Source organism: Pimephales promelas, chromosome 21, assembly GCF_988280905.1.
Source record: "Pimephales promelas chromosome 21, fPimPro1.hap1.1, whole genome shotgun sequence".
In the NCBI taxonomy this organism is placed as follows: Eukaryota; Metazoa; Chordata; class Actinopteri; order Cypriniformes; family Leuciscidae; genus Pimephales; species Pimephales promelas.
The window spans coordinates 12,547,488-12,560,626 of NC_142789.1; the positions used below are offsets into that span (position 1 = coordinate 12,547,488).

Consider the following 13,139-nt stretch of genomic DNA (forward strand, 5'->3'; position numbering starts at 1 on the left):
CCCAACATATGTAAAAGTAGGTAACTTACACACCCAAATAGTTTCCATAGTTCAGTTTTTATACTCAGCTAGGAATGCATAAAATCTAAATTTAACTAATATTGGGGTAACAAAACAAATAGCTTTTACAAAAAGCAAAATGTCACGTTGGAGAGTGAAAGCAATTTGTTGTTGATTGGTTGCATTATTGGAATTTAAGAAGACAACAACCATATTCTGATGGAGCACCCACAGTCCACGCAGGTTGATCGATCGGAATTGTTGTCAATTACTTTTGAGTGAAATGGTGTTTCCATTTCTAACTGGGCGATATAAACGTCAATCAAACTCAACCCGTTGTATTATTGGTTCGGCTTATTATTTTGACGTCTTCACAGCTCCCGCCCTCCTCCTGAAAACTCGACAACCTATTGGCCAGATAGATATCCTTCAACTGTCATCGAAATACTACCATATACCATTGGCCGGAACAAACGTCAATCAGACAAATACTGCACTCTGAGTGGTCAGAACCGCTAGCTCTCGCTGATTGACAAGTAACCAGATTGGCCAGAGGGCGCTGGTGGGGCGGTATCTCGTGTGGGCTCTTCAAGGCTTCACGGAGAGTGAATGTCGTCATGAGCGGTGGGTAGGAATTATAACGTTGGTGTTTATATTACTATGTTACTTTCATAAACATTCTATTGAGAGAATGAACCGATATATATATTTTATGTCGTAGCTTGCACACACGAGTTTTAAAAATCACACGTAGCACGGCGATTCTGCCAAATGCACACTTCCGGAAACACGGTTCTTTTCCGCAGCGAATAGTTTATCTGGCTAGTTAGCATGCTAAGCAAGCAGTTTCCTCCTCCATCAGCGCACTCTTGAGTCTGTTTGCCCGCAGACATAATAACTCTTTCATAGTGCACTGCATGGTCATAGAAAGACTCAAACGTGTGGACGGCTGATTAAAACATGATATAAAGAAATATACTTTAAAGCACTCAATCATAATAGCTCAAGCACTTACAGACATCAGACGTTTAGCCTGTTAGCGTAGCGTTAGCCGCTGGCTTCATCATGCAGCTTTAATCAAACTATTTTACATTCATATAGGCTTGATTTTTTTTTTCTTACCTCCAACCAGGAATTTTACTGTTAATACGCTCCCTTTGGTTATAAGCGTGTGTGTTATGATTTTCAGCCTGATTAGCATGTTGTGAGAGTAAGTTTTTAATGTTATAAAGTTGCAGAACCGTTGAATTTGATGGCAGAAAGATACCTGTGGTGTAATTCCCTTCGAATTATTATGAAATGTAACAACTTCAAATAAAGTGTATAACTAGTTTATTTGCTAGCTCTTGACAGCCAGTTAGAAAGCATCATAACATCAAGTGTTTATTTGGGTTGCGTTATTAGTTATTTGTAACGTTACATGCGTCGTCAATGTCGAGACATTGCTGGTTGTTTACTAAAGATGAATATAACAGAGCAGTGGATCTCGGTTCTGGATTTGGAGGAGACCAGCACCTCAGGAGCAGGATTGAGAACATTTTATGGTGTAAAGTGCCACTGAGTGCTATAAGTGGATTGGGTTTTAAACCCTTGCCCTCTGAATTGCTCCTCTCCAGGGTTTAGATTACAGCAGGTAACGCCTCCTTTGGTACAGTCATAATTCATAACTGAAAGTGTTTTGTTTAATTTGAACAATCCGTTTATTCGATTTCAGTATTTCCTTTTCTCTATGCAAACACTGATCACAAACTGTGGTGCTTTAGAAGATAAGGACATGTAAAGTCTGAGCACAGAATACACAAATAGGTCCTGCTACCTTATTTCATTCTCAAATGAAAGTCACATTTGGAGAGTTGTTATTTTTTTTCCTTGCATAAATATCCACCTCCTCCTTCCAGATCAAAAGGACAGTATGGCCACCACTGTCGCAGTCAGCCCCAGTGAATATCTTCAGCCCTCCACCACCGCTTCTCAAGTAAGGTCCCTTGAGGCAATATTTTTACACCTTTTTTCTTTTTTAGAGATGCACTGATGTTGTTTTTTTTTAAACGGAGAAGACAGTAATCATATTCATGTTTTCAATTAAATATAAGTCAGTCATTTGAAATGCTTAAAGGAGTACACTTTTAAAAAACTTTTGCTGATAATTTACTCACCTCCATGTCATCCAAGATGTTCATGTCTTTCTTTCTTCAGTCGTAAAGAAATTAAGGTTTTTGATGAAAACATTTCAGGATTTTCTCCATATAATGGACTTCATTGGGAACCAAACGGTTCAAGGTTCAAATGGCTTTAAATGACACCAGATGCTATATAAATAAAAAATATTATTATTATTATTTGTATTGACAGTTTTCTAACATAGCTGTGGCAGTTTAATGTCTTTTTGTCTCTTTCTTCACACATAAAAAAATATTGTTCTTTTTTTTCATGCTTGTATACTAATTATTTGCTTCTGGTATTTTGTATTGATTGTGTGTTGAATGCTCACGTGTAGGATTCACAGCCTTCCCCACTGGCACTTCTGGCGGCTACCTGCAGTAAGATCGGGCCTCCTGCCGCCCAGGCACCGGTTAGCACACCACAATCTCAGCCAACCACGCGCCGTCTGCACCCCATCAAGCCCGCCCCTATTGCTCCGGCTCCACCCAAAAACCTTGGCTTCCTCTCAGCGAAAGGGAATGTCATCCAGCTGCCTGCGGGACTTGGTTCGTCAGGGGCCAGTCCCATTGTCTTCACTATTCAGAGCCCTTCACGTCCAGCAGGCACATCCAATGCCAACATCCAGTACCAAGTGATCCCTCAGTTCCAGGGCTCTCAGACCATTCAAATGATGCCTCAGGGAGGACAGATCCAGATCATCCCCGGAACCAACCAGGCCATTTTCACCTCACCTGTCACAGTTCAGGCTGCCACACCGGCCCCGCCGCCTCTGGCCCCAGCACCGGTATCCCATCATAAGACGGTGGCGATCAAGCCGTCCTCCCAAAAGCGGCGGCAGAATAATGCCAATGTAAATTCTAACGTTGTACGACTCCCTAGTGGACTCACGCTCCCCCTTAACGTTACTACTAGTGATGTGGGAGGAGCGCATATTGTAACAGAGACTGCTGCTGCTCCAGTGAAGGGCAAGAGGGGAAGGAAGAGACAGGTGGCTATAGCCCCGCCCCCCCCTGTCCATCAACCGGCCTCACCTCCACCTGTAGCCGAGCAGGTTGAAGCGCTGCTAATAGAGACCACAGCCGACAATATCATACAAGTATGTGCGTTTCTATCATTCTGCTTTGGCTTTTTTAAATCCTTGAGTGCTTTTAGCTCATAATAGTGTAAATTTGTGAATTGCTGGTTTCCTGGATGTCGTTTGACAGATTCATACATTAAAATGACCTTGTTTGTTTGTGCTGTTGTTGGCACATGTGTGTTAACTTAAGGGAAAAACATTATCTGTTCTTTTCATTCATTGTTATCAAAAAAAAAAAGTTGTTTTGCTGTTGTTGTTCCACAAGCTGTCCTATTTCACAATTAAAACCTATTTAGAAATTATGGTAAAATAAATATGCTATTTTTAAGATTTTGACATTGTACTTGACTGTAGGACCCATGTAATTATCACTATCATAATGCAATAATTTCAGTCTCTACAGTAAAAAAGTTATAAATTATATTCACATCATATTTGTTTTAATGTTTTAAACTGATTTTAAGTAAAATAGTTTGTATTAATCTTGGATAATTATTAATCTTTAATATTTAACTATAATTACATTTAAAAGCTGATATATTTGTGTGCTATAAATTTAAATCCAAATTTTTATCTAATTTTGAGAGCCTGATTACAAAAACAAAAGACTCACAATTAAACCCATGTCCCAAGCGCACGATTATAATGATGTTCTCATTATAGTGTTATGTAGCCGATATAACAGATTTGCGAACCGTATTTTAATTTTTTGAAGAGATTTCAATCATATTTCAAGAAATTCAAAAACATAAACAGTGATCAACAAGTGTCTCAGCTGAAGGGAACAATACATTATTTATCGGCTTTAATATATCGGCCACATTTTCTTACCAGGCCAATAACGATAACATTAAAATGAACGCGTATCGGCCGCTACCGATATGCTGGCCGATATATCGTGCATCCCTATTATCTACTTCTAAATTTGTATTAATATTGAGATTTTTTGATATTTGGTTTTCATTTATGTTGGTGATTTTGATGTTTTGCCATTTAAAAAAAATATTACTATGTAGAGATAATTCATTGTCATTTCAGTTTTAGTTTGTATTTCTTTTAAGCTAATAATTTTAGTGATTCAATTGTATCAGGTATATACCAAGGCAGTATTTTTCTTTTCTTCAAATATTTATATTTAATTTTATTTCAGCTTTACGAGAAGTATTGCTAATGGTTTAATAATCCTTATTAAAATCATGAAAATGTAATGAGAATAATGGTATTAAAATTGTCATTATAAAGTGCAGAATTTGGCAGAAAATATGCATCAATAATGTCACAATGCTAGAAATGTTGAGTGAAATATGACCCGGACAAATTTTTATAAAATTCTCCCTTTAATTTGGTGGGCAACTTTTTTTTTCTAATAATGTCTTCCTGTAACAGGCAGGAAATAACCTCCTGATCGTGCAGAGTCCAGGGGGGAGTCAGCCTGCTATGGTGCAGCAGGTGCAGTTGGTTCAGCAGAAATCCGATCAGCAGGTCGTCCAGATCCCTTCGCAGGCTCTAAAAGTGGTACAGGCCGCCTCTGCCACACTTCCTCCTGTACCACAGAGACAGACAGTCACACCCACTGTGCAGGTGTCCCCCCCAGAATCCACACAGGTACATCAAAAAACTTAATTATCTCTTTTAGAGGTCGACCGATAGTGTATTTTACCGATAACTAAGTGTGTTCACGTTGGCCGATAACCGATTAATCAACTGATTGTTTTTTTTTTTTATTGGATATTGAATGAAAACAAACATAACACATAAAATAGTGCTCAACCTTATTACAAACATTTCAAAACCGTACCGAACCATAAAAATGTGCTGTACTTTTTAAATATCAAAATAATGTTTTAGTCATTAAAACATTGTAAATTTTTTTAGTAAATGTTGAAATTAACAATGAACAATTCTTTTTTCTAACCTTAGTTAATAATATTACAGTACAAATGGACTCTTATTGTAAAGTGTTATCATTTCATATAAATCCAAGCAGTCATCCTTAAAGATGGCCATCTTTAAATATCTACACAAACACCATAGCATTGAAATTAGACATATATATTTACCTGCACACTTTAGGGGCTTTCGCACCGGATAGTTCTAGGAACTTATTTGTAGGAACTAGCCACCAGGGTGGTTTCCCGAGAACTAATGGTTCCTCTAGGAACGTTTTCCTGTTGCTTTCGCTCCGCCAGTAAGAACTCTGAAGTGACGCAAGCCACGCTCATTGTTGTGGCTTTTATTTTGACGGCACAGCGGACCTTTAATTTGACCTTTAGTTTGCCTGAGCAAACAAACAGTGCTCACATTCTGCATGTTCATTAGTTTACGATCTATCTAACAGTCCAGTCTAATACTTTATTAGAACTGTTATATATAGAAAGTAGACAGTAAATGTAAGTTATTAGCATATGCAGTGAGGTTGATGTCCAGTGTTGCTAGCTGAGCAGAAACACATAATCATGTTTGCTTGGTCCCCTCAAAGTTGTGTTGGATTTTCTCCTCAGCGTAAAGATTAAGAGGCCCATCTATCACTGTTTTCCATGTTCATAGAGCTAGTTTGTGGAGTAATTATAGAGGCTATAATCTGTGTGGTTTACATAGCATTTTTTTTAAAATGGCGGTTGCTTTGCGTGCTTGCGGCCAATCCGCGATCACTAACGTCACGGATAGTTGTTCCTATAGCACTGGTTTAGACCCTACTCTGAAAATAGGAGCTAAATAAGTTCCTCCAAAAGAGTTCCTAGAACTAAAATCACTCTTAGTTCGTGCGGTGCGAACACGCGACATCTGGGTACTTTCGCCAATAGTTCTAGGATCTATGAAAAGGTTCCTCTGGTGCCAAAGCCCACTTTATTTGCTTCGATTTTAGAATGATTATCTATTAAAAATGAATAACTAAACATGTATTACAGTGGTGCTGAAAAAAAAAACTGAAATCGAAAACATTTCTGTTTTGTTTACATGTTTGTGTCGGCTGCATGAACATACATTTTGATTTTTCATGACTCTAGCTTTAAATATGCAACTTCGCTGCACAACGAAGGCATAAAAGCAACCAGCTGAATATAAACTAATGCAAATAGATGGTAATAATCATGACATTAAACAATTTGGTCAGGCTTGTGTGGGTTTTTTGTTTTTCATTGTTTTAACCGCTTTAGGTACTAGTAATCTTGGCATCCTCTCAGCCTCGCCATAACTGCTGTTCTCCACTAATGCAGAATCTAGTCAACAAATGAATTACTTTATAATGATATGAAAACCTGTAGTGTAGTGCAGTCTGTTTTTAATCTGCATCTAAAGTGTACCCTCTCTGTGCATTATGGAAGCTTGTTTCTGCCATAGAATGAAAAATATAAAAGGTAATTGTGGCTTTTTATCTCACAATTCTGATTTTTTTTCTCACAATTGCGAGTTTATATCTTGCAATTCTGACATTATTTCTCAGAATTGCGGGATACAAAGTCACAATTGCGAGATATAAAGTCAGAATTGCGTGATATAAAGTCAGAATTACGTGATATAAAGTCAGAATTGCGAGATATAAAGTCAGAATTGCGAGATATAAAGTCAGAAATGCATGATATAAAGTCAGAATTGTGAGATTTAAACTATTCTGAGGGGGGGAAAAGTTATTCTTTTTTTCCCCCTTAGAATTGGACTGATAAGTCGCAATTGCGAGTTTATATCTCACAATTCTGAGAAAAGATGTCAGAATTTGGACATGTAAACTCGCAATTATATGTTATAAAGTCAGAATTGCGAGATGTAAACTCACAATTTTGAGAAAAAAAGTCAGAATTCGCTCTTCTGTCAAAAGTCGCTCTTCTGTCTTTTTTTCTCGCAATTCTGACTTTATATCTCGCAATTCTGACTTTAAAACTCGCAATTGCGACTTTATATCACGCAATTGTGAGAAAAAAAAGTCCGAATTGTGAGATAAAAAGTCACAATTATTTTTTTTATTTTTTTTATTCAGTGGCGGAAACAAGCTTCCATAGTGCAGCGCTGTTTCACGTGTCAAAACAAAACAAGGCATCATGATGTTTTTTATTTCAACCCTAGAGGCCACTGTTGTACTATTTAATGAAAACGCACCCTTCTCAGCCACTTCAACAGTGGATACAATCCAGAAAAACTATTTGTTGCATTTTTTCCGATAATCAGTTATCGGTGCCTATTAATCAGCAAAAGCGATCAATCGGTCGACCTCAAATCTCTTTAGAGTTAATAATCAACATGGGCAGTGAATCTAATATGTTTATTACATGTCCATTTGCAAAAAATCTAAATAAATAATGAATTATCTAATGCATGTGCTTTGCTGTGCTAGGTGCTGATTAAAACAGCCTCAGGTGAATGGCAGGCTGTACAGCTACAGGAGACCACTGTGTCCACGCCAACAACACCCACCAGCACCCTCACATCTGCGATGGTCACTAAAAAGGCTCAAACAGGGTCAAGGAAAGAAAGGACTCTGCCTAAAATTGCCCCAGCTGGGGGGGGTCTGATAACCCTGAATGCAGCCCAGTTAGCCTCTGCTGCTCAGGCTGTTCAGACCATCAATATTAATGGTGTCCAGGTGCAGGGTGTTCCTGTGACAATCACCAACGCTGGGGGTGAGTGAGTGCTACGTTTTGACAAACAGATGCAAAAGGCTGTGTTTAATTATTATTGATTTGTGTTACTTAACTCTCGCAAAGACATTGCGAGTGATGTTAATATGAGCTGCATTTTGATTGATGCGTTTGTGTCTTTCAGGCCAGCAGCATCTCACAGTGCAGACGGTTCCAGGCGCAGGTCTGCAGTTGGGCGGTGTGCAGACACAAACACAGACCATGCAGATGGAGCAGACGCAGACACTCGCACTGGAACTGCAGAGTCAGCCAGGAGAGAAAAAACGGCGTATGGCCTGCACCTGTCCAAACTGCAAAGACGCAGAAAAGAGGTAGCAAACCTTTTATTTACAAAGGCGTTTAAAAATCTGTGTGAAATTCCACAATCCAATCAACTGCAATAAGCTTTGTTACTTTTGATTTGAAACAAAGTCTCGGATTTTAAATCCTGTCCATTTTATTACAAATTCAAAAAATAAATTATTTTATTTTTATATGCACTATATTACATATTCATTTTTCTTTTCGTTGAATAATTCCGTCAAGTTTTTATGACAGCCAGCCACCATTTAAATGTTTATGTGTTAAATGTAAAGGAACGATTTGGTGTGGAAACATAATTATGTAATTATCATAACTTTATTATTATAAAAACTTGTGTATACAAATACATGTATACAGTTATTATGTGTGTCCCGTATTTCTGTCGACTGAACCAGAGATATTAATTATTCTTTGGTTCGATTATTTCCTTTTCCTGAATTGGCCAAACGCGCTTTCATAACGGTCTGAAACGATTCGTATTCGTTTGGACCGCTATTACTGAATCATCTGAAGCGGTTTCTCGGTCAGTAACAACAAATAGAGAACAAAATAGAGCTGGTTTCAATTGTTTCATTAGTTTACCTTGAACTAGGCAGCACGGCCCAGTGGATAACGGAACGCAAAGCTTAAAGGAGTTGCGTTTACTCCGGTCCCGGACACTATTATTAAACAGCGTTGCGACATCCAGTGAGAAGGGTTTCAATCAGACACTCCTCTCTCTTACAAACCACAAATCACTCAATGATTTTAACTAGTTTTAAATTGAATGAAACAGTCTTAACATTCCCAACACTACTGATGAGGTAAATAGCAGAAACATGAACAAAGTTAGAAGACTATAAATCCCCTAATCACCACCCTTACAAACATTTACCATGTAATAGCCTATGAATGTAATAATTTACCATGGTTTGGGCAGAAATGTGGGATACTTGTATTGAATACTATGTTATAGTCATTTATATTGCATTAGATTTATTAGGGTTCATTGTGTGTATAGTTTTTACCTGTTTAGGCATTTTTATACAGTGGTAGTGAGCCATGCATGGTTTTACCTATGGTTACTAAGTCTCACTGTCAGGATATTTTAATTTAAGCCTATAATAATTATTAATAAAATAATTCTTACCAATGGCTATTATCTTGTATAATTCATATATTTGTACATAGCTGTAAATAAGTTATTTATTATGGTCTGCATACCATACCTGTTGGGTACCACATTTCCAAGTAAATGCAATACTTTTTTTGTTTACTTTAGCTTACTTATTGATACTGTTATGTTTCAATAAATAAGCTAAACCCACCGGCCCATCTCAACTTTTCGATTTAATAACACGGCCCTCGAATGGAGCTAATTGAATAGCCCTAGTTTACAGCATGAGTTTTTCGAAATTTTTTTCCATGAGAAAATGTGCCATGATACCGTACCTGATATATATCCATCCAATGATTCAATATCAAATTGAAACTTGTTAATCAAAATCGATTGGTGGAATTTAATTTATTTGAAATAAATGTTTCTGTTTTGTTTTCTGGATTCGTTATTTTATGACTTGCATATTTATCATCAAAAATGGAATGAATCTTAAATCTAATCAAATTAAAATGAAAACTCTTTTTTTGTCAAAAAAAGGCAGTACACAACAAAACTCTTGCTTAAAATAGTAAAAATAATTATTGGTACGCAAGTGTTTGTATTAGACAGAACTGCGCCATTCATTCACACACAAATATAAGCAGAATATTCAGACTTACATGCAGACTTTATAGGGATGCACACCTGATAATCTACATTTAAGCTAAATATTGAAAATTAATGTTTATTATTAATATCATGGATTTATTTTTTCAGATAAATATCCGTTTTGATTTATGGCCAAAACCTAGATTGCTTTCCTAATGAAATCTGAACCCAGGTAGTAAATCTGCTTCAATTTTAAACAATGAAGCTGGTTCAGCTGAAAACTGTTTTTGGTTCTGTACCCTTTGGATAAAACTGTGATGCAGATTTCAGATGGCCAGATCTCAATGGCACACTTCTGATAATCATTTTATAATGATTAGCTTTTATGAAAGGAAATACTCATTATGGGTGCTTATAGTTGGTTTTTATTTGCAACAGGCCAGGAGAGGTGGGGAAAAGAAAACACATCTGCCACATAGCAGGCTGTGAAAAGACCTTTCGAAAGACGTCCCTGCTGCGGGCGCATGTCCGACTGCACACGGGAGAGAGACCCTTTGTGTGCAGCTGGGTCTTCTGTGGAAAACGATTCACACGCAGTGACGAGCTCCAGCGACACGCCAGGACACACACGGGTATGCAACCTCCAAATGTACACGTGCACAAAATACATATGTGTTGCTTCGCTGTGTAAATTCTCTTCATTATTATTATTTTTTTGTCTGTTTTCAGGAGACAAACGTTTTGAGTGCAGTAAGTGTCAGAAACGTTTCATGCGGAGCGACCACCTCACAAAGCATTACAAAACACATATCAACACAAAGACCCTGTGAACATCATCTTTCACAAGGTTTTAAGGAACTTTGGGGGATAAATAAGAAAAACGCTCTTCCTAGGGCTTGAAGGATGGGAGGAAACAGACAGGTCAACCCCCCTTCACGTGTACGACATGACCCTGGAAAGTTACCTGTTTGTACCAGCTGTTTCAGGGTAGACTACACTCCCGCTGTCCACTTTTTTACTCGCTCTTATTGTCAGAGGAAGGCTGGCAGGCCGTCACCTGAGATTCACAAAGAACATGGGTGTCAATTGTGTCTTGGTGCGGAAAGGACGTCCGTCTCAGCACCAACAGACACTCCAGCCAAGAAAAGAAGAAAATAAGTTACTTTACCGCCCCCTAACCCCCACCCCCTCAATTTTCTTAATTTTTCACGTGTATATTTTGGTTGTTTTAGCTATATCATGCCCCTCACAATGAAGTGTAGCAGCTAATGGACAGTGTTTTCTGGCTTTTATTGTGTAAATGTTTGTTTTCATACATACAAACATACATTTGTACATACTATGGCAAATTTGAATACATAAGCGGTTTGGACAAACTCTTTGACCCAGTTAAATTATTTTCAGTTATTAAATGATTTTTTTTAACGTCTGCTTTAGATTTTAAACGGAAGCTTGAAACTTTGTATAACTTTAGTTGATTGGTTTTAACATTAGTGAAGGTTTGGAAAAAAAAATATTTTGGCTTTTACATACTTGTCCAATGTTAGACAATCATGTCGTGTATAAAGGAGATACATAGGAGAGTGAATATCTTGGGATTTGCTACACGTTTAAAGGTTGTTGATCATATAAAATAAGGAATAATTTATTTAAAAGAAATCATAAATGGAATTGAATGTATGCAGATTGTGTCTGTTAAAAGATTGCTAATGTGTCCATTTAAAAAAATGTAGATAAGAAGTCATGTTTATGTTCTGTTGTAAAGCAAGAAGAAATTTCACACAAATGTGATGAAAATGTTATTGTGGTTATACCAATTTAAATGTTGTTTTTATTTCGTTCAAGGTACAAGTAAAGCGGCTACTGGATTTAATGGTTCGTTAAATTCAGTCATTCCATTTAAGTTAATCTAAGTTGTTGTCCAAGCTCTCTAAAGGAGGCCTTAAGAGGGGAAACAAAATCTGTGCTCATGTATGTTTGTATAGTGTCTGAGTTCATACTGCTCTGTTTGGGTGTAAAATGTAGGATAATTGTTACATAAATGTGTATTGGCTGTTGTTGCCAAAACATGAAAGATGTGGACTGTGTACAGTGTAAATGAGAAGGAAAAAAACAACAACATTGTATAGTTTCATTCCTATAATATGTAAGACTAATAGAATACCCTTTTATTGACTAAAAGTTGCCTTAGTCTGCAGCACCCCATATTTAAAGAGATTTGTCTTTTTCCAGGGAACTGCATTTGTAGACCTGCTTTATTATTTTTTTTTTTTGTCTAACTTATAAAGTGTTATGAAATGCCAATTTATGTGCACTGACCAAATTCAGGGTTTTCACTGAGTGGATAATTTAATTATTTGGTTTATGTACCTACGTTTGATTTGAAAGAATAAAAAGTTCTTTATCTATCCTTGATAAACCCCACATTTAAGAGCCCTGGCTTTGAATATCGGTAGATAAACTTGTGTTTGTATAACTTGTATTGAGGAGCTTAGACCAGAGAACTCGCTATCTTTTTCTACAGTCAGACCACCTCTCCCACTCACCTAATAAAGCATAACACAAAACATCCAGTGTTTCTCTGTTAATTATTACAGCCAAAAATAACATTCTTCATCACTGACATCATTCTCATGTTTAACCCAAATAGGCTTTTTGTCATGACTGCAAACATCGGGGGCAAAGCTTGTTACATTTTAGACTTGAGAGATAAATGTGACCTGATCAAGTTGCCCCAATTAAACTATGGGGGTAGCATGTTTTAAAGGAGCTGCATGTAAGAAATTTATTTCAAATAATAATAAAATGGCCCCGGTATGTCACTCACTAGACATTAAGAATGCATGTTCATTTCAAACACTTATATCACTGACAACAGTTAGTCCGGCCAGCATATTGTCATTTAAAAAGTGAAGTTGCAGCCCTTCAACTGATGTTGTCATGTTGTGTTTTGGTCTGACGCGCCATCCTCCACCAAGGTTATATAAAGCTACAGTTACATGCAATAGCACTAATAAATATAAAACAAAGATACAAAAGAAATAAACAGCTGTGAATAAGATCAATTTCTACAGTTGAGTTAATGTCTTAGTCATTTTATTTGTGCAAACTCAAACTTTACATTTCTTCTCCTTTTTTTAACATACTGTTTTCGACATCTTGCAGCCCCAGTTTTCATTTACATTTATTGTATTGAAAAGAACATAAAGTCGGGTTTGGAATTAAGTGAATAAGTAAGCAATTTTTGGGGACGTTATTATTCTTATGTTGCTTC

General features: G+C 37.1%; 1 protein-coding gene across 3 annotated transcripts; it reads left to right on the forward strand.

Moving 5' to 3' along the window:
* Positions 1–490: 490 nt before the first annotated feature.
* Positions 491–12,434, forward strand: sp2 (sp2 transcription factor). Of its 3 annotated transcripts, none has more exons than XM_039657593.2 (8): positions 491–624; positions 1,899–1,975; positions 2,498–3,259; positions 4,628–4,846; positions 7,572–7,857; positions 8,000–8,186; positions 10,304–10,497; positions 10,595–12,434. In XM_039657593.2, exons 1-8 carry the CDS (start codon positions 618–620, stop codon positions 10,693–10,695), a joined length of 1,833 nt encoding a protein of 610 aa, XP_039513527.2. In that variant the 5' UTR covers positions 491–617; the 3' UTR covers positions 10,696–12,434. The 3 variants fall into 3 exon arrangements, with proteins under 3 accessions (XP_039513527.2, XP_088981162.1, XP_039513529.2); XM_089125036.1 differs by having other exon boundaries at positions 620–642; XM_039657595.2 differs by lacking the exon at positions 491–624 and adding an exon at positions 662–1,633.
* Positions 12,435–13,139: the final 705 nt, after the last annotated feature.

Excerpts from the sequence above, each read along its gene's own strand:
- sp2 (XM_039657593.2), top strand. Across the intron at positions 4,847-7,571 it reads CCCCCCCAGAATCCACACAG|GTGCTGATTAAAACAGCCTC; the intron begins GTACATCAAAAA and ends TTGCTGTGCTAG. Across the intron at positions 7,858-7,999 it reads GACAATCACCAACGCTGGGG|GCCAGCAGCATCTCACAGTG; the intron begins GTGAGTGAGTGC and ends TGTGTCTTTCAG.